The sequence below is a fragment of the Maniola hyperantus genome, chromosome 17 (assembly GCF_902806685.2).
Source record: "Maniola hyperantus chromosome 17, iAphHyp1.2, whole genome shotgun sequence".
In the NCBI taxonomy this organism is placed as follows: Eukaryota; Metazoa; Arthropoda; class Insecta; order Lepidoptera; family Nymphalidae; genus Maniola; species Maniola hyperantus.
In genome coordinates this window covers 11,105,915-11,128,884 of record NC_048552.1, presented here as the reverse complement: position 1 = coordinate 11,128,884, position 22,970 = coordinate 11,105,915, and the positions used below count along the sequence as shown (strand labels likewise).

Sequence of the window (22,970 nt, the reverse complement as noted above, 5' to 3'; positions counted from 1 at the left end):
ATTACTTTCAAATAAACAAAATAAAATAAAAATAAAATAATGATGATGTACCTAAGTATCTTATGTCATCAACTTCTGCCGCTTCTTATATTAGTAAAATATAGAAAACCAATAGATTTTCAGATAAAGTTGTAAAGCAAGAGAAAGCCACAATATTTTGTTAATAATATTATTATGGAAATATTTCCACAATGTTAGGTATACAAAAGGAATTATTTTTCGTCGAATTTAACAATTTCAAAATGATAAGTATCTAGTGAATTTCAATTTCTAAAGATCGTTTTAAATAAATGCTTTGAATATTCATTCATCAAATTGAATACAAAACATCAAAGTAGAGTTCTACAAGCCTATCAAAATCTCTACCTGAACGTAATCATTTAGGTAGGTACCTATAGGCAAAGGACTCAACAGTTATTCTTTTCAAAAAGAAAAATAGTGGGATACCTAATAAAAAAACCGGCCAAGTGCGAGTCAGACTCACGCACTGAGGGTTCCGTACTGCAGTCATATTTTTCGACTTTTTGTACGATAAATCAAAAACTATTATGCATAAAAATAAATAAAAATCTGTTTTAGAATGTATAGCTAAAGCCCTTTCATATGATATAGTTATCTTACTTCGAAAATTGAAAGTACTAATTATTAGTTAATGACCACAGTTTAATTTTTTTGTGTGATGGAGGTAACCACAAATTCACGGTTTTCAGATTTTTCTCAGAATGTCTGCTATAAGACCTTTCTATCTGCATCCAAATTTCATGATTCTAGGTCATCGGGAAGTATCCTGTAGGTTTCTTGACAGACCGACAGACAGACAGACAGACAACAAAGTGATCCTATAAAGGTTCGTACGCACCTGAGCGGCGCGGCGCGGCGCTTCAGTCCGACTGCAGAACGCTTCACCTCAGGCCGCTCGACGGTGCCTACCGCACTACAACTTCAGTACGCGGCAGCTCGCGTCACTTGCGCGTCACTTTTACACCCGTTCGCGTACGAGCAACAACGTCGCAAGATGAGCGACAGCGAAGAGGATTTGATTATTATTTCTTTGTTGTGCAGAAGAAGAACGAATTATCGAAGAGAAAAAACCGGCCAAGTGCGAGTCAGGCTCGCGCAATGAGGGTTCCGTACTACAGTCGTATGATTTCGATAATTCAAAAACTATGATGCATAAAAATAAATACAAATCTGTTTTAGAATGTACAGGTGAAGACCTTTCATATGATACCCCACTTGGTATAGTCACTCACTTCGAAAGTTGAAAATACTAATTATTAGTTCATGACCACAATTTAATTTTTTTGTGTGATCTAACCCTAAATTCACGGTTTTCAGATTTTTCCCCAAATGTCAGCTATAAGATCTACCTACCTGCCAAATTTCATGATTCTAGGTCAACGGGAAGTACCCTGTAGGTTTCTTGACAGACAGACGGACAGACAGACAGACAGACAGACAGACAGACAGACAGACAGACAGACAGACAGACAGACAGACAGACAACAAAGTGATCCTATAAGAGTTCCGTTTTTCCTTTTGAGGTACGGAACCCTAAAAAAGAAGAAGAAATGGATTGCTGACATACCAAAGTCACGCTATCAAGAAGGATATCACATTTTGTTTCCTCGCCTTCTTAATGACTCTGTACCATTTCACATTTACTTCAGAATGTCGAAGACAAAATTCTTTATGCTATTGCCTAATAGTTTTTGTGGAAATTACATTAGAAACAATAGGTATACCACACAGGTCGGTAATATAATCCTACAAGAAACCTATGTCCAGCAGTGGACATATCTATCGGTTGATGATGATGATGATGATGATAGTTTTTATGGAAATTATAAAAAAATATTTATGCATATCCATACTTATATTATTATCAACGCAAAAGTGTATTTGTCTGTCTATCTACTAGCTTTTCACGGCTCAACAGCTTAACCGAATTTGATGAAATTTGGTACAAAGTTGAATTACATCCCGGGGAAGGACAGGCTACTTTTTATCCTGGAAAATGAAAGAATTTCCACAGGATTGTTAAAGGCCCATTTATATGAAGTTTGGACCAGAGGTAGCTTGCATTCCGGGAATTGACAGAGGTAGGCAACTTTTTATCCCGGAAAATCAAAGAGTTCACACGGGATTAAAAATCTAAAAAAAATGCAACTAGATGATGCCTGCGACTTCGTCCGCGTGGATTTAGATTTTTCTATAGGTGAGCACATTTCCGGGAATTACCTACTAGTACCTATATACCTGAGATAGATTATACCCTGTAGGATAAAAGTAGCCTATGTGTACCTACACATAGGCTAGTTTTATCCCGAAAATCAAAAAGTTTCCACGGGATTTTTAAAAAACCTACATCTACGCGAACGAAGTTGCGGGCATCAGCTAGTCCCTTAGGTTCTGTGGAAATTACATTAGAAAAAGCATTTTCGCAAAATGTCTTTGTTTTATGTGCAATAGAATATATAAAATAGGCAGGTAAACACAGGTACATATTATATCTAAATACCTATATAAAAGAAAAAGGTGACTGACTGACTGATCTATCAACGCACAGCTCAAACTACTTGACGGATCGGGCTGAAATTTGGCATGCTGGCTAGCTAACTAGCTAATATGACGTAGACATCCGCTAAAAAGGGATTTATGAAAATTCAACCCCTAAGGGGGTAAAATAGGGGTTCGCGATTTGTGTAGTCCACGCGGACGACGTCGCGGGCATAAGCTAGTATAATATAAACACAAGTACAACAATAGGTAGGCATATTTCCGAAACTATTAATTCTACCTAGATGAAGTAGGTAGGTATAATATGTACATAATATATCGTCGCAAGAAAGGCAGAATTACTGAAGCGCCAAATTAGGCATATTGAGTTATATAGATATTCGGAATCAGCGTTTTTTTCTGCGTCGATCAGTCTGGGTTCCACAGCGATACGAGCACTATTTTGGCGTTTCAGTAAATGGAAAAAAGGGGATTTTTCATCAGCCAGAGTCCTTAAGCGACACTTTTTTGGCATTTTATTCGTGCCTGTCACCTACGTAATTTTGTTTTCCTGCAATAAATTACAAGTAAATTTTAAGTAAATTTGGCATCCGGCAATTTAAAAGCTAATATTTTATAAGCATTTTTGGACTACTCGAAAGAAACATAAAAGTTGGTATAAGTAATTTTGAATTGAAGAATTTATAATAAGTAAGGCTTGTAAGAATATTAGCCTTTCCATTTTTATGCAGGAAGTGGCGTATAAGTAATTTTGCCTTACTGTTATTGAGCAAGTTTTTGACTTTCAGTATCTTTACTATGAAGTAATATTTTAGCAAAAGTTATAGAAGTAAAAATAGAAAGCTGGTCAATACGTCATTTACGTCGCTAAAGTAAAAAATGTGGAGCTGCAATACTGCAAAACCTGATTATGACCGCGTATCAGTCAGTCTGCTCGACAGAGCCACTGAGAGTACACGTGTGTCGGTATTTGTTGCCGCTCAAATAGATCGAGAAAATAAGGGAATGTTGGTTATAATAATGCAATAACGGACTCCTTAATCGGTAAGTTAGCTATTTATTAGTATGAAAATTATAATAATTTACATAAGAAGCAATATTTATTAGTAAAGTCACCTTCGGTAAGTACCTAAATACCTAATCATTTATGAAATATGCCGAATTGTCATTTGACGCTGGTTCTGTTTTTGTGTATACCTAATCTATAGATACGAGTATGTACGTTATTGGTTTAGATTGAGCAAGGCATTTTAGAATTCTAGATAGTTTTTAACAGGTTTGTCAGGTCTAGACCAGCACGGCAGATATTCGGCACGAGCCATAAGTTCCCAATTTGTGTCGGATATTTTAGCCTGCCATCTAGCTTGAGTAAAATAGTATAAATTATTTACTTAACCGATTTTTATGAAACTTGCACTCTCTCTTATTAAATCTCTAGATACCTACATACATAAAAAAACTGATGCCGATTTTATTATAAAATGATTATGCATTACAATAATTATGAATTCGCGGGGATGCAAGCCACGTTTTTGTTGTATAATTATGTTACGTGTGAAGGTTAACTTAAGATTAACGGGCTGACGTTAAGTTTATTTTCGAAGAGTGTATTATGTTGGTTTCGGTCGAGAATGGCTTGTTACCTTGTGGTGGCCGAGAAGTAGTAAAAAACTGACCGTGTGGTTGTTGCCGACCTCAGTTGATTCCTTTGGGCAAAATTGCGGTCAAGACTTATTTTTTAACCTATAATATCCCACGGCTGGGCAAAGGTCTCCCCTAAATTCATCCACTCTTTACGATCTAGTGAACAATCCGGCCAGTCTTCAAGGAAGGTGTCCAAGACAAGAATGGGTATTCTTTATAATATTAAAAACTAGATGGTATATTAAACGTTTTTTTAAATTTATATGAGACTTACTATTCCTTTCTATTTTTTCAGCTCATAATGGAAAGTAAGAAACAGAGTTTTTACAAAAGGTACGCAGCAAGACTGAAGGATGAACAGGAACCTGTAGCTGGAACATCAAAGACACCACTGATGGAAACAGTCTCAAAGCCAGCAGTAGTTAAAAGACTGATATTTAAAACACCTAAAAAAGAAACACAGAAGTACAAATCAAATAACTTGAACAAGGAGCTATTGATATCAAAACCAGTTATGCGCAGTGCAAATACAGAAGCTGAACCACCATGCATTGATTTAACAGTTTGCGATTTGACAGATGACATAAGAGAACCATACCAGGAACAAAATCTTACAGAAAAAGCAATACAAAAAGAATTAGACATTTTCAGAGAAATTGAACGACAACACGAAATTGAGGAGGCTTGTGAACAAATCCGACGAGAACACTTTGAAGAGATGAACACAGGATCAAAATTTGTACAAATTGAATCTAAACAACTTGAACTGACAGACAGTAAAATTATAATGGAAGATTACAACACTGAAACACCTGAGATAGTACCAGACAACATACTGAAGCGATGTGATAGCAAGCAGTTTTTTGAGACAGAAGAAAGCAAAGGAGAAATTGTAAATAATGAAAATATAGAATCTGGAAATGATGCTACTGATGGCATATTGTTATGTCTTCGAAACAACATGGAGCACAACAATAACATAGATTTTAAATACATGGAAGATTTTAAAGAAATAGATATTAATTTACAGGAAAATGAAAAGGTAACCGCTGAAAATAATTTTATTAACATAGGAATGAATATACAGGAAGACCAAAAAAGCTATGAAGGAGAGATTTGTAAAGATAAGAAAATACCTGAAATAAATGAAACAGTACAAAATGAATCGCATATAAGCGAAAACGCCAATTTGGATAATAAGATAAGTGGAGATGAAAAAGAAGAGATAAGAACTGACAATGATAAAGATAGTAACCAAGAGAAGCATGAAAATGTTACAAAAAATGATCGTGATGAATACATAAAAAATAAGCGGTTGAGACAACAAACAAGAGAGAAGTACGTAGATTTTTTGTCAGATAATGAAGATTTTGTATGGAGTTCTTCATCATGGGAACATTCATCTTCTGGATCGGTATCCGATGGTACGAAGAAAACTAAGAAAAGTAAGAAATCAAAGAAGAAAAATGAGAGATCTAAGAAGACTACGAAATCGAAGGTTCAAGAAGAAGAGAATGAAGTTTCTGAAGTTGAGGGTAGAGAAAAGAAGAAACAGAAGAACAAAAGAAAAGAAAACAAAGCAAACAAAGATTCCGGGCATGAGTATGTAAATTCTAAAGGAAAAGTTATTCCAGCCAAAGAAATGAAACAAAATCCCTGTAATCCACAAAATTGCTCTAACGCATGTTACGAAATAACTGATGAAAAGAGAAAAGCTATATTTTTACATTTTTGGGGTTTATCGTCTGAAAGACGTAAAGACTGGTTGGTAAGCCATTCTAAAAAGATGGGTGTAAAAAGAAAGCGAGCAGATACGGCTAAGCGTACCAACACTTTTAATTACTTTATTAACGATGGTGAAGGGCAAGCCCAAGTGTGTCAACAATTTTTGACTTGTACACTAGATCTCAAGCAAAAAACATTGTACAATACAGTAAACAACGCATCATTTGGTAGTGCAAAAGAAGATATGCGTGGAAAACACGAACCCCGAAATAAAACCCCAAATTTAGTTACCGAAAAGGTACGAACATACATAAAGGAATTACCAGCTTTGCCTTCACACTACTGCAGGAAAAATAGCACAAGAACATATTTGCCGACAGAATTTCGTAATATTTCAAATTTGTATAGAATTTATAAAGAGACTCAGCTTGCAAATGGCAACGCCTACGCTGGAGAAAAACTTTTCAAAAAAATATTCAACACTGAATTTAACATTGGATTCCATTTCCCCCGCAAAGATAAGTGTCTGAAATGTACACAATATGAGAATAATAAGAGTTTTGATGCAGAAGAAAAACGGAAACACTTAATAGACAAAGAAGAATCTGCTGAAAGGTTTAAAGCACATCAAAGTATTTATAATAAAGACAACAGTGTTTTATGCGCATCATTTGACCTTCAAAAGGTGTTGAACACGCCCCACGGTGAAAACATGATGCTGTATTATTCGCGCAAAGTGGCTGTCTATAATTTAACATTCTATGAATCAGGCACTAGAAACGGGTTCTGCTACACATGGTCAGAAAATAATGGAAAAAGGGGTGCCAATGAGATATCATCAATTTTAGAGAAGTACATCAATAATGTGGATCTAAGGGGTACAGTGAAACATTTATTACTATATTGTGACTCATGTCCGGGGCAAAATAAAAATAAGATAGTATTAACATGTTTAAATGAAATACTTAAGAAGTGTAACACTCTTCTATCAATTCAAATAAATTATTTGCTCCCGGGGCATACCTATATGCCGGTCGACTCTATGCACTCCGTTATAGATAAAAGCTTAAGAGGCATTATAGTGTGGGCACCGTCGCAGTGGAGCACAATTTTTACTATGTCTAGGAAGTCACCAAGACCATATGAAGTAGAGGTCCTTAATTATGCTGATTTTAACAAATGGGACACAGTTGCTGAAAAATATTTCAAAGGTAATTTAACCGGAAAAATTAGCAATTTGAGGACAGTAACATTTAAGAAATCGGTGGCAAATATGGCTTTTGTGACATGCTCTATGAATCCGGATGCGCAAACAGAAGAAATCGAGATAGTGAAGAAAAATAACCTACAGCTTAAATCATGCTACAAAGCGATGCTGCCCATTTGCAAAAAGAAATACACGGATCTGAACAAATTGTGCTCGAATAATGTGATACCAACTGTGTATCATACGGAATATCGAAGTATGAATAATGATCCCAAAGTTCAAAACTGCTTGGCTGAAACAGACGAGGAAGATGAAGTATTGGCCTAAGATTGAAATGGATCCAAGGCACCTTTTGCTATTTTATACTCGTTTTTTTAAATACCGTCGAAAAAATGTATTAGTTAATGAAGATTGTTTTGATTACAAATTAATTTTATTTTATTTTTAAATGTCAAAGACTGAAAGAAACGTTGATTCTCATTTTTTTATTTCAGTAGTTGATAATTTTTTTGTAATAGGTAGGTACTTAGATAAGATTCTAAATATTGTTAAGTAATTGTTATTGCCAAAGAAGTTAAATGCTCTGTTACTCAATGTAAGTTTATTATTATTATTTTTGCCGAAGAGGTAAACGACTTTTTGTTTAGAAGGAGTAAAATTATAAAGTTAATTACTTAATAATAGGAATAAAGGTAAAAACCAAACAATTCATAGATTAAATAAAATACAAATTAACAGCTGTATTTTAATTTATTTCTCGAAACTATTTCCCTCTTAACTCAAATAGGAGGCCTTTGCCCAGCTATCTATCCAATTTAAGAGCTGAGCTCTAATCAGAGGAGGCAGCCCAGCTCAAGCCCATCTCAATGCCCTACTAATTTACGTAAGATTATTAAAAAAAGATAGGAATTTTCATAATCATAAGCAATTAAGACTTTACTCTTACACATTAGTAATGGAGTATACGTTATTATTTATGGTTCAAGTAACTTTAATTTTGGGCACTACAGTATTTAAGTAGCTCTTATTGTGTATTAACTGAAGTTATAAGTAGTAAAAGGTGTGATTAGACAAAAGTAATTATCTCTTACGTCTTTTTACTCGAAAAAACTAAAACAATAACCTACCTTTAAGGATTTTTAGTGATTCAACATAATGAGCCGATCAATTTTTAAGTTGTTTTAACATGATGAAACCAGACTTGTAAAAGTCCTTTCAGTAATTTAAGATTACGAACATTACATTATTGTTATAGTTCCAGAAAATTTGTCGTTTTCCAAAATATATACGTAAGAGTTATAAGTAATTTTGATTGCTATAAATATTTGAATCAAATAGCGGTTAAGAAATTTTGCTTTACTGTAAATTGAAGTCATTTTTACTTAAGCGCCACTATATCACAAACCAGCAGTCCAATTATTATGGTTTGTACTTCTGGACATAGAAAATGACAAATTAATAAAAGTTTACCTTGACGTCATCGAAATTTGTGTGCGGGGCAAAAAGTTATGAATTAAAAACGAGAAAAAAATAATTAAAACGGCTTTTTCTCGAAATGGCCATTTGGAGCTTCAGTAAATTTGCCTTTCCTGCGACGATATTATAGTTATTTAATCAGGATTATTTTTACCATTGATGTTTTCTCATAACGCTCGGAGAGACATTTATACATTTAGACACTGGGAAGGGGGGAAGCCGACATCCTAGGGGTTGGGACCTTTGAGGATATACTTCTAAGAGCATGAGGAACACGTCATGTGTCAAAAATTAAACCTACGTTATTTATTTTGAGGTCTATCTTGCCGATTCTTGTCTGTACTTTAAATACCTAACAAGATGCGCGTGTATCTTATTCGAGCGACGTACGCATACTGAAGCGCCGCGCCGCGCCGCTGGGTATGTGGCACTAGCGTCACTGCACTGCGCGTCGCTTCGGTGCGCTTCAAAATATTCTCTCCAGCCGTGCCGCGCGGCAACGCGCGGTGAAGCGCCGCGCCGCGCCGCTCTAGTGCGATATGCGCCATACAAAATGATAGAAATGATATTTTGAAGCTCTGTGCCGCGACGTGAAGCTCACTGAAGCGCCGCGCCGCGCCGCGCCGCTCAGGTGCGTACGAACCTTAAGGGTTCTGTTTTTCCTTTTGAGGTACGGAACCCTTAAAATATAATATTCTATTGTTGTAATATTATGTTATACGAAACATAATAATATATTATCATACTTAGTAGGTACCTATTCGAATTCATTTCGCAGCTTTCATAGACATAATCGGATTACGAAAATAGTCCATTTTAATATTTTAACGTAAGTAGATTGAAAACGAATTGTCTCCGATCTCATCCGATTACTAGAATTCTATATTTGTCCACCGATTGTAACGAGACATCGGATTTTATTATTTTTAGGGCTCCGTACCTCAAAAGGAAAAACGGAACCCGTACAGGATCACTTTTTTGTTGTCTGTGTGTTTGTCTGTCAACAACAAGATACTTCCCGTTGACCTAGAATCATGAAATTTGGCAGGGTAGGTAGGTCTTATAGCAGACATTAGGGGAAAATCTGAAAACCTTGAATTTGTGGTTACATCACAAAAAAAAATTAAATTGTGGTCATGAACTAAAAAATAGCATTTTCAAAATACTAATTTTTAGTTCATGACCACAATTTAATTTTTTTTTGTGATGTAACCACAAATTCAAGGTTTATAGATTTTCCCCTAATGTCTGCTATAAGACCTATCTTCATGCCCAATTTCATGATTCTAGGTCAACGGGAAGTACCTACCCAAACCCTATAGGTTTCTTGACAGACAAACACACAGACAGACTTATGTAGTTACTTAAATATACTTGGCTCTACATGGGCCCGTCTAGTAACCAGGTGTGTTTAGTTCAAAACGTTTAAATTATAGTTGTTTAAAGTGAAGGTCGGCAAGACGTACGTGTTTGTTAGCGAAATTGTTCCGCCATCCTTCAGGATCCCCGCACACCTGCGGGCTGAGTTATTGCGGGAAAAATCCCGGGTTATGCATGAGGGAAATGTCTTAGATAAATTTCCATGAGATTATTATACGTACAATGAATATGTACATTGTACATCACTACCCCTATCATAAATGCGAAAGTGTGTTGGTTTGTTGGTTTGTCCTTCAATCACGTCGCAACGGAGCATCGGATCGACGTGATTCTTTGCATGGGTATAGTTTAAGACCTGGAAAGTGACATAGGCTACTTTTTATCTCGGAAAACCAAAGACTTCCTCCGGGATTTTTAAAAACCTAAATCCACGCGGACAAAGTCGCGGGCATCAGCTAGTTGTACATATTATCTTAAACATGCTTTGACAGAGCATAATATCATTATAAGTGAATAGTAAAGCAACGTTCACCCCAGTCAGTAACCGGGTGAGCAACTATAGCAACTGTAGTGGTCTGAATTTGGCCTTTAGTGCATGCAAAAATTCACGTCAATCCGTTGCACCGTTGCGACGCAATTGAAGGACAAACCAACGAACCAACAAACGAACACACTTTCGCATTTATAGTAAGGGTACTGATTAGTCGGACTTTGTCTAAGTATAAAATCAGGTTTCACTTGCTTTAACGGTGAAGAAAAACATCGTGAGGAAATCTGCATACCTGATAAAATTATCCGGTAAAACAGCTTTAAAATCAATTTTGATTTCAGCAAGGAGACATCTACTGAATTTATTTTTCACACAGTAATTAATTGAGTTTACCTGGAAAACAGTTTCACGAAGACGACATCGCATCGAATAGCTGGAACCATTTTTCAGCCAACCGGAGATTTAGGCAGTGGTCCGACCGCCAACGATGAACGAGAAACGAGTAGAACAAGAAAATTAAACGAGTTGGCGATCAGCGGGAAGTGAGTATGTAGTTTCGATAGTTTTGTCGCGGGCTATAAACGAGTGTGCAAATGCGACGAGCGATTACTCGCGCCATTCGCCCGCGGTCGCTCAGTCCTGTGCAAACCTGCGCGCGTGTTACACGTGTTCAAGCGAGCGAGCATCGCTGAAAGAATATCGCTGAGCGAGTTTATTTTTGAAAGTTCATCGCTCAGTGACAAAACTAGTAAAGCGAGTCGTCGCCGGCAGTGTTAACAGCCAGAGAGCAACTTTTGACATATGCATCTCTTTCGTTTACACGGAATGTACATTTATTGTGCGTTTCTTGAGAGGGAAAATCGCCGATAGTTAGTCGTTTTCTCGCCGGCGGTCGGACCACTGCCTATAACAACCAAAATTCCATTTTAATCGTTCGCGAACGAACTTTCCGAGCTCAATTTTATCTCGGCAGCGAGACCGACGCTCAGTTATTTTTCAATTTCCCAGATCTTGGGAAAGCGTTCAAAGTGGATTGTAAAACGGTGATTATAAAACAAGTAAATTAACATAAAAAAAACTTTTAAGGTTAGGTAAACAGTTTTGTTTTTGCCGAAATATTAAATTGAAGGGAATATTATGGGCAAAACAAGGGATGTCACGATTTTTTTAAAGTACTTCATTCATATTGTTACATTGAAAACTATCCATATTATTTTACTATTACAACAAAACTTACCTACTACTTATACTACTTATACTTTTTAGGGATCCGTAATTTACCCCGAATTTGGTAGACACTAATTCGTAATATTATTTTTTCAAAAGGTTTTTATAACGCTGTGTTATAACGCAATGTTTAATAACTTTCCAGGGACTAATGTAAAGTTAACACTTTCTTTTAACAGTACAATTTTTCCCGAATTTCCTGAAAACTAATTCGTAATCAGTGGCGTGCACAGGCCCGGAGCCCCGGGTATGCATGGGGAATAAATACATCGCAAAAAAATAAAATTAAAAAAATTATTTTTTTTTAAATTAAAAAATTAAAAAATTTTTAAAAAAAAAAAATGATTGATGATACATACTACTATAAGCTGTGATAGCCTAGTTGTTAGGACGTCCGCCTTTTAATCGGAGGTCGGGGGTTCGATCCCGGGCACGCACCTCTTACTTTTCGGAGTTATGTGCGTTTTAAGTAGGTAATTAAATATCACTCGCTTTAACGGTGAAGAAAAACATCGTGAGGAAACCTGCATGCCTGAGAGTTCTCTATAATGTTCTTAAAGGTGTGTGAAGTCTACCAATCCGCACTTGGCCAGCGTGGTAGACTATGGCCAAACCCTTCTCACTCTGAGAGGAGACCCGTGCTCTGTAGTGAGCCGGCGATGGGTTGATCATGATCATGATGATGACTACTATAAAAAATAAATAACATAAAAGCACATACCTACTTGCTACTCGCCAAAATCAGCTGATGTTAGGTACAATACAATTTACAAGGAAGCGCTCGCCGCGCCGCATGCCTAAAGAACCACCTCAAACATCGAAATAAGTGACTTTATCACTTTTTTTGTGATAATTGTAACAGTGGTACACATATTCCTTTGCGAATAATATCTAATATTTTTACGTTAAAGGGAAGAGAAACAAAGTTTTGTCTAAGTACCTTTTGTAAACACACAGCGCCATCACAAACTTCACATGAATAAACTTCCATTTTCCAAATAAGTAATAAGTATTCTATAAATAAACCTTTATACAAACTTTTAAAATCACAAAACGAACTGGATTTCATTTACTTCACGTAGTTATATCCACAAAAACTCTATTTTTCACCAAAATAAAACAAAACACTGCACATTGAACGATTGGAAACAAAACAAGATGGAGTAGGTAATTAAAGTTTGAGATTTTTATGCCAAAATATACCAAAAATCTCCTTAAAAATTGAATTATTCATAAAAGCTATTATTTATTTTGCAAGAAATAGTATTTAATTATTAAAGAACTATTGCAATTATCAATAAAAGGGCATAATGCTTTTAAATCTTTTATTCTTTTAAATAGGACGAGTTTTGGTTTATTTATTTGAATTTACGTTCGAAACATAAACTGGCAAGCTTTATCTTAGAATCTAAACCGTACTCAAATTTATGGAAAACAATATCAATAAATTAATTAAATTGAAAAAGTATAGAATTATAATAAATATAGCTACTTATTTTGATTGTAATAGATTAAAAACTCAAATGCTTACATGTACTTACGAATTTAAACTCCGCGCGGTATTGAACTCTCTTGTGATTGGACAGAAGTCGTGCTTATTTCGCCCGTCAAAAAGGGGTCATTTAGGGTCATTTGACGCACACATTAACAAGTTCTAGGAGAAATGTCTCACACATCTAGACCTTAGAGTTGCGTAATATTACTATACGTGTAAGCGTGGATGTGTGAGTAAAAGCACAACTGGATTTTGCCTCTGATGACGCGTCTCGTCGTCCGCGTCATGGGAGAGGACTGATAGTAGTACCGAATACCGATAGATGGCGTTCACTCAAGGTTCATCGGCTAAGCTTACACCGACCGCGGCCGTGGTTCGTGACTGTGATAGTGCTATGATTTTATTGCAAGGCGCGGCGAGCTATTTGACGAATTTTCAATTATTTAAAAAAAAGATTCCAATCATTTGTAGATTCAAAATGCCAGAGCTTTACCAGAGTAAGCCAGGGTATGCTGAGCTTTTAAGCTTATATACTTTGCACGCCACTGTTCGTAATAATATTATTTTTCCATAATGTTCTCAGAACGCAATGTTAATAACTTCCCAGGGAGCCGGACGGACGAAAATTGAACAAAGGCCGGTAATTGTGAATGCCAATCTACTTTATAATTAGCCAAAAGGGAATAATAGTACGAAACTCTTAACTAAAATCAACTTCCCATTTCATTAAATTCAATTTTACCCAACTTTTAGGGTACCTTCATTACGCATTGTATGTTTTAATACGTTCCCTCTACGCCTATATGTTGTATAGGAAAGGCAAATATTAGATAGGACCTTGCTTACATAGTGGGTTTCGAGCGAAAATTTCATCGAGTTAAATATACCATGGAGGAACAAACTTAATTTATACCGTCAGGTAATAAAACTGCCCCATCTATAAATTATTATTAGCGTAGCGAGACCAATAATTAATCTATGTTATTATTATTTGTTTAGATTAGACTAGCTTATGCTTGCAACTTCGTCGGTGTGGACTTACACAAATTTCAAACACCTATTTCACCCCTTTAGGAGTTGAATTTTCAAAAATCCTTTCTTAGCAGATGCCTACGTCATGATAGCTATCTGCATGCTAAATTTCAGCCCGATCCGTCCAGTAGTTTGAGCTGTGCGTTAATAGATCAGTCGGTCAGTCAGTCAGTCACCTTTTCCTGTTTATTTAGATTAGATTCGGGGACTAGGGTAAATCATGTGTGGACAGGCCAGTGTTCCGGTAGTAGTTACAGGTAATTAAATCAGTTCACTTATACGAAGGACAAGGTATGCTTTTGCGCTGTCGGGCGTGTGAAATGTGAATATGTTGGTGCGCTAAATTCGTAAGTAAAGTATTATACTCCTAACTAACTTGAATAAAATACGTGAGCATAGAAACTTGGTCTGATTTTTGCTAAACACAGCGCTGTCTGTAACAAGTGAAGTAAAGTTTAGCTTGATAATCCCTTGATAATCTATGATTTTTGGTCACGTCTTGTGGGTGTAGGTATGTAATTAAGTGTCGTCGCCGCTCTCGAGACTCACTCGACACTCCACCTTGCCACTTTATACGTCGCCTTCAACGCAACGACATAGCTACTGGCACTGTCGCGCTGGCGTTTCTTAGTTCTCACCTTGTTGTCATAGTGCAAGCGAGAAGCATTGATGTTTCTTAGGTATAGAGTTGTCTTTGTCCCACTCGATTGGCTTCGCTCAGATTTCAGTCCTACTGCTGTCCGTACAAATCGTGTGTAGACAGGCCAGTGTTCCGGTAGTAGTAATAGGTAATTAAAAGTAGGTTAATCAATAAGGTTTGCTTGTATGAAGGACAAGGTAATATCCTTTTGCGATGTAGGGCGTGTGAATGCGTTGGTGTGCTAAATGCGTAAATACATTGTTACAGTTATGACTCCTAACTTGAATAAAACAACATACGCATAGAGGATCTTCTTAGAAATTTCCCTAAACACAGCGCTGTCTGCTACAAGTAAAGTTAAGTTTAGCTAGAGCTCCCTGGATAAGCTTTGGTCTTTGGTCACACGTCTTGTCGCTGTAGGTATGTAATTAAGTGTCGTCGCCACTCTCGGGAGAGCGCCGAGACTGCGCAATCCTACCAGGATTAAACAACGTTGACATTGTTATGGTAATGCCACATTATCCCACTTCTGATGTTTATGCAAAGGTACAACGTCTGGATTTCATTTTTAAGATTAAAGTTTTTACCGTACTAATATAATAAATGCAAAGTGTCTATTCGCTGCCTTTTCACAGCCCATCATCTATCCGCTTAACCCAATTTGACGAAAGGTGCAGACTGCAGAGATAGTTTGTATCCTGGATACAGACATCCCGAAAAATCAAAGAGTAGGCTCACGGGGTTTTTAGAAACCTAAATTCAGTCGGCACTGAATTTAGGTTTGAGGTCGGCGGTTTGATTTGACGGGACAAAAATAGCCTATGTCCTACCGTGGGATGCAAGCTATCTCTCTACTTTTCGTCAATAATGGTTAAACCAAGATGAGCCGTGAAAAGCTAAGCTAGCAAACAGACAGACACACTTTCGCATAATTATAGTATTAGTATTGATATGGAATTTGTTGTGGGCTCTTCTCAGACCTGGGCGCGTTTGGAACCCTCGTAGCTTTAGTTTTAAGTTTGCGTAATAATTATCACCACTATATCTTAGAAATCCAACATCTGACCATCAAAAAGAGTTATTTATTACCTATTTTGAATAAATCATTTGACTTTGACTTTGACATTAACACTCAATTGGATGGATTAGTCAGAAAAGTTCACGATACATGCTGATAATATTTAAGTATCAGACGTATAAATGTGGCGCGACCCTAAACAGAGTGTCTGACTTTAATTATTTATTTATTGAATTCTACGTTGTATACCTCAGTAAATTCAGTAAACAAATAACATAGAGTAGCTTTAAAGTGAATTTGAGCCTACCACAGCGTAAATATTACTCACTGTAGGTCGTCACCTACAGTGTGACGACGCCTTTGATATTTTGTGGCCACAAAACATATACGCATACAAGGTTTTGCATGACAACAAAATCCTAAAATGTTCGCGGGGGACAGGAGAGAATGCTTTGTTGTGATTGGTGGACTCAAAAGTTACGTATTCAAAGGCAATGTGTGGAATGAGGGTACCGAACGGGCGTGGGTCGCCTTTTATGCTAAGCAACTGCCTAAGCTTGGCGATCGGGGATGTCCGGCTATTAGGCTTATTTTATAGCCTCGATAGCTCAGCTGTTAAAGTAGCTGTTGGAGGGGAAAGGGGAAATTAGTCAGCAATTAACTTGGCTAATATTTTTTATAAAAAAAATGATTAAGAGAAGTAACCCTAAGCGTCACATGAATAGATATCCCTCGTGCCCGCTAGCGCTTTCTATACAAAGGCATACCGTCTCAAAGATTCGTATGCGACAGGTCGCAAACTGAACTGAATCAACAACTGAATCTTGATAACTTAGGCGGGCAAGATAACCCTGCAGTATCAGGATTAAGGAGTTGGATCCAGATTTTTTTTGTTAATCTAACGAAAACTTCTACTGTTGATAAAAATATTTTACAAATCGGTCCAGAACCTCGAAATAATCGGTGTACATACATACAAAACGGGCCAAAAAAATCCAACAAAAAGGAGGTGGTTCTCAACTTTTTGAAAGTCGTTTAAAAATCTGCCCCCCAATTGTGTAAGAATAACCATTTCATGGCTATCGCAATCGTCAAGAATTCTGCCCTTTGATTGGCTGTGAAAAAATGTAAACAGCGAATCAACCAATCAAAGGGCAGAATTTCTCGACGATTGCGATAGCCATGAAATGGTTATTCTTACACAATTGGGGGGCTGATTGAGTTTGATCGGTTGATAATATCAACCGATCAAACTTGATATTAATTGAGAACACTTACGCTTGTATTGTCGATCGACTGTCTGATGCATTTTAGGCTGTGACCGCACTGAATTTTAAAAATAAATCTGCTGTAGTAATATGGGATGTAGTCTTGACATCACAGAACGTCGCTGTGGAAATGAGGCAAAATATTTTCTAATACATGGATTTTTATTTGAGAAAAGTAAGCTTTTTTAGCTCCCAGTTTGGAACCCTCGTAGCTTTAGTTTTAAGTTTGCGTTATAATTATCACCACTATATTATCTTACAAATCTAACACTATACCAGACAATCAATAAGAGTAATTTATTACCTATTTTGAATAAATCATTTGACTTTGACTTTGACTTTGACTTCAACAGAGAAGAATTGAAAAAACTCAGTAAGCGAGATAAAAAAAGCAAAAAAATCTTACATTTTAATTTTACTCCCTTCATTTCGAACATTTCACTATACTGTACACAAGGTTTATCTAAGGTTTACATAGGCGCAACGTCATTATTAATTTCGGCTGTAAGTCCAACATATCGATAAGAAATGGTCCAACAAATTCAATCTTGTAAGTAAAATGGACCTCAAGAGCCTTGAATTTGAAGTCAAAAATTCAATGCCACTAATTTTAATTTCGCAAGGTTTCCGCTTGGAGCGCTGGCTGTAGATGTGTAGACAAACTTGAGCTTTAAAACAAGGCACTTAAGATCTAGTTTACTATAACGCAGAAGTGTTTCGAATTTTAGCAACGTTTGGTGTGACGTAAAATCTTATACTACGGGTACCGAAAATCATTTACCATTTTGAGTCACCAACCAATCACAAACAAAACTATGCTTCTGAATTGAATTTCGAATATTAAATTTTTTTTTAATTGAATTTCAAATGTTTTTAGAAAAGATGTTTGTCATTAGTTGGTGATTCAAAAAGGTTAACGCTCATTGAGATTTTTGACTTTGTCATTCATATGGAACTACGAAACAGAGTGAGCGCTATAATATTTTCTTTACATGGATAACTCTATCCATGGAAAGAAATATAGTTTTTCGCTTGACAAACAATAATTTTAAGTACAGTACGCGGCAGAAAGTAACATACATAGCAAATTTGTAGAGCATTGTCTTTGTCGTTGAGACCGACAAAACGTCATTACAGGTATGAGTGATAGAGACAACGCTCTACAAAGCTGAAATGTCATTCTAAAGGCCGATTTACATTACTTGCTGCTGCGTACTGTAACACATTACCATTTACCACAGTATAAATCAATAGTGCAAAACGTGCAGTAAACTAACTGTTAGGAACTTCACAAACTCTTTCATCATCAGTTCCAGCTTAATGGAGCTTAACGAGCTTCAACTTCGGATTTAATTACATCTCAAGCAAAAATCTCTCTGGCACTTACGCTTGAAATCTGCTGAAGTTAGCACGGACAAGTCGTAATGGGGTTTGAAAGATTTCTTATTAATTTCTTGAAGCTTCCTTTAAATACTACAAACTTTTTTAAAAAATAAAAATAGCGAGCAAACGTGCAGGTGGGTCACCTGATGTTAAGTGATTACCGCCGCCCATGAACATTAGCAGCACCAGACGACTGATACAGACAGACAGAGGACTTATATATAAACAATTTAATTTAATAATTAATTAATTTAATTAATAAATTAATCAATCAATTAATAAACGTCTGTCAATCTGTCTATATTTATTATATTTATAAGGAGAAACTGACTGACTGACTGACTTGAAAACGGTGATACGAAAAGCGAATACAGACGTCACAATCCGTAAACGACAAATATTTTTCAACTATCTTCTATACATAAAAATGAATCGCTGAATGTGTTGCTGATCGCAAATCTCGAGAACAGCTGAACCGATTTTTTATAATATTCCTTGAAGTACGAGGATGGTTCTTACGGAGAGAAAAAAATTAAAAATTTGAATCGACTGTTAGGCGGAACAAAGTTCGCCAGGGCAGCTTGTTTAACATAAAAATAGAGTAATTTCTGCTGGATTTTTTAAATATTAAATAATAGAAAAATATTTGTCGTTTACGCATTATGACGTCATTAATCGCTTTCGGTACAGCGTGACGTAAATAATTTATTATTTTAAAAATTAATAAAAATCACGTTTTTTTAAATTATTTTCTTTTATAATGAATTCTAGCCCCATAAACTATCACTATACAAAAAAACACTTCATTTTATTACTGCAGTCCAAGACTCTATTCAACCCAAGCAAAGTCGCGTCTGGCTGGTTAGTCTTCTTCTCTTATTATTCCGCTTCGTGCATAGAGGATTAGTTCATTAGCAATTATTCCGCGCCCTGACCTTTATAGCTGTCATAACTCGTCTCCACGGTTATTATATAATTAATGTACTGGAAATTGCGGTCGTAATTGTTCCCAGCGCTTCGGATACGGTCTACCACAGCTTAGCAATCATACAGTAAGGTTCTACTATTCTTCTCTTATTATTCCGCTTCGTACATAGAGGATTAGTTCATTAGCAAATTATTCCGCGCCCTGACCTTTATAGCTGTCATAACGCGTCTCCACGTTTATTATATAATTATTAATGTACTGGAAATTGCGGTCGTAATTGTTCCCAGCGCTTCGGATACGGTTTATCACAGCTTAGCAATCATACAGTAAGATTTAACTAGCCCAGAGAGGACTTATAAGTGGACGTTGCAAGCCACGCGGCACAAAACAATATACTTTATTACTACCCAGTACCCATATTATAAATGCGAAAGTGTGTTTGTTTGTTGGTTTATTGGTTTGTTTGTTGGTTTGTCGCAACAGAGTAACGAATCGACGTGATTTTTTGCATGGGTATAGTTAAAGACCTGGAGAGTGACATAGGCTTTTTTTATCCCGGAAAATCAAAGAGTTCCCACGGGATTTTTAAAACCTAAATCTAGGCGGACGAAGTCGCCGGCATCAGCTATAGTAGGTAATAAAGTGAATATTCGATCTCGTAATATAATTTTGATCTTTCAAATACCCAGTAAATAGTAAGACCAAATTGGGATAAATGACTTTGATTTTGACTTTCTTGTACCAGCATGATAACCAGAAACAAAATAAAGGCGTTGCCCAACTGTACGATAGCTAAACTGTAAAGGGGAACGTAAACGTAACACTTTAGATAGCTTTAGAGAGGGCTTGTATGAAGTGGGCTCTTTTCCGCTGCATAGAGGGTTGTTAGATGTGAGGAAATTGTTGCATTCTAACTACATGTCGAACGGAACTTTGCTTTTCCAGAGCCGTTAAACAATAATAAGTTCTAATAACTTAGTTTTAAAGGTAAAATTTAAATAACAGACTTCTTATGGATGACATAATAGGTATATGTATATGTATAATATATAATATGTATATCTAATAATAGGTATATGCTCAATAAGTCCAGTAAAATACAGGATGTAACCAGAATGCTAGCAAAAACTTGGCGTTATTGTTATACCAACTAAACACAATCCAAATACCAATAACCATTTGCCTCATTTTGTAGGTTTAGTATTTTTCAAACACGCAATGTATAGTGTGCAAAACTCGGGTCAATGCCCCGTCTACGACGCCGCATTGACTCTGAAACTTTTGCAAAATTATAGCTTTTTTCGTGTTTTTTTGTGGTATATCATATCAGTAATAATCAGTACTATCACCTGTCTTCGTTCTGGTTACACCCTGTATAATAATATGCATTGTAGATTACTCGTAGATAGTTTTTTAGACCGAAAATGATATTTATTTTAGTCTTTAGATTATTTCTTTACATTTCATCATCGATATAAGCATTTCATGAAAACTGTTCAAATCGTTTCAAAAAATAACTTCGATTATGTGAAGCTACACAAAAAAGTAAAAAGAGTAAACGGGTCTCGACTCGAGACTCGAGAGCTTGTAGAGAGCGCAAGGGGAAGGAAATAATCGCAACACGAAATAATATTTATTCATTGCTTCGTGTGGATACCATCAAATGAGCAGATATCGGCTAAACGATGTGAAACATTCGAAAAATAGCGTCCTCGAATATGACAAGTTGCCTCGTAAACTGAGGACCCCTACCACAGTTCATGGCAGTTATGAAACTGGTAACTAAACGTCGAAGCTTCATTTACACTGGCAGTCGTCAAATACTCGTATTACCAACATTGGACGCTGACAAAACTGAGAGTTGTCTCACTCTAGTTCACTTAAGAATTTTAATCACTTTTATCTTTGAAATAGATGTCCGCAACTTCGTCCGTGTGGGTTAAGGTTTAAAAAAACCCTTAGGAACTTTTTGTTTTTACTCAATAAAAAATATTGTATCCCAGGATGCAAGCTATCTCTATACCAAATTTCCTCATGGTCAAATCAACGATTGAGCCATGAAAAGGTATCAAACAGCCAGAATTAGTTTTACATTTATGACTAGTTAACAGTGATGCGTGACATCATGGATCGCATGGATTAGGGTTTTTAAAAGTAAGCAACACAAATTAACAAAAATGTCGATTTGATTCGACTTCAAATGAAATTAAGTTCGAGTTAAAATCGATTCGTGAATCGTTCGTAAGGGACACGATTCGTGCCAAACGGTAGAGCATGAATCAACGATAACATAGCTCCATACATCAAGCGTTTGAACGTCTCTTAATCCTCCCCCCACTTGAGTATATTTGTGAGATATGACGTCATACGTCACGGGCCACTGTCTTACGTGATATCGCGGTGGTAATTTACTAGCCGTAAAATATGACGCGTTTTATCCCCCTCTCTCTAATGTTTAGCAGTATCTTCCAGTGTTACCACCTGTCTCAATTCGACCTAAATCGTTATGCGACGCCGAAACGATTGTATGATTTGTCGTAAGTAATTTAACAGAAAAGTAGGTAATTCCACAGAACATTTAATAGTATCTTTCAGGTATAAAGAAGAAACACTTCGCAACTTCCGCAAAGACAATTGAAAATAGCGACTCTCGTTATAACGAAATCAAGTACAATTATTCAGCTCATACAGCGCTACAGCCTAACAGCGATCACACACTCATCCGATCCGAATCCGTGAAAATACGGATATAAAAAATATCTACGACATATGTCAAGCTACCATACAAAACAAAGAGGAACGTATTTTCACGGACTCGGATCGGATGAGTGCGTAGCCGCCGTGAAGGGTTAACGTGTAAACTTTTCTTTGTTTATCCCTCTCCCTCTTTATTTCTCTTATGAGATACGCAATTGCCCCTGAGGCACGCGCGAAGTGAGCCCGGCCTTCTATGTTTCAAGTTTTTCCTGTAGTAGGTACTAATACATTTTGCCGTCCCCTAATAATGACTGTGTTGTTTTCTGAAGATGTAATATTTCCATCAAAATATAACCTACACATTACATGGAAACATTTTGTATATCATATAAAAGTCGATACCGATGTCGGGTCGGATAGTGTGAAAATGCTGCACTAATGGTTACCACCGCCTTTCAGGGAATAAAATTTAAAATACAAGGTTGTGACGTGCGGATAAAGGAGAGAAATAGCGGCCTATTACATACCAGTGAAGTATGAAAACGTATGGTAGAGTTGCATTAGGAATACAAGACGACTTCTCACGGGTACCTACAGTCCTACAAGCAGCATTTATCCAGACTAATATTATAAATGCGAAATTGCGTCTGTCCGTCTGGTTGTGAGGCTATTCACGGCTGTCTTACTGACCGATTTTGATAAAATTTGGCACAGAAATAGCTTAAATAACTGCCATACCCCTTCCAGGTTAGCCCGCTTTCATCTTAAACTGCATAATTAGTCACAACCAGGTGAGATTGCAGTCAAGGGCTAACTTGCATCTGAATAAAATAATAAAAA

At 36.5% G+C, this 22,970-nt stretch overlaps 1 protein-coding gene across 1 annotated transcript; it reads left to right on the top strand.

Annotated features, from left to right (window-relative positions):
- The first annotated feature begins 3,467 nt into the window (after positions 1–3,467).
- LOC138403481 (uncharacterized) lies at positions 3,468–7,776 on the top strand. The gene is made up of 2 exons (XM_069504098.1): positions 3,468–3,564; positions 4,460–7,776. Exon 2 carries the CDS (start codon positions 4,466–4,468, stop codon positions 7,421–7,423), a length of 2,958 nt encoding a protein of 985 aa, XP_069360199.1. The 5' UTR covers positions 3,468–3,564; positions 4,460–4,465; the 3' UTR covers positions 7,424–7,776.
- The last annotated feature ends 15,194 nt before the right edge of the window (positions 7,777–22,970 follow it).

Bases quoted from the DNA above. Each gene is read 5' to 3' on its own strand.
- LOC138403481 (XM_069504098.1), top strand. From the start codon at position 4,466: ATGGAAAGTAAGAAACAGAGTTTTTACAAAAGGTACGCAGCAAGACTG.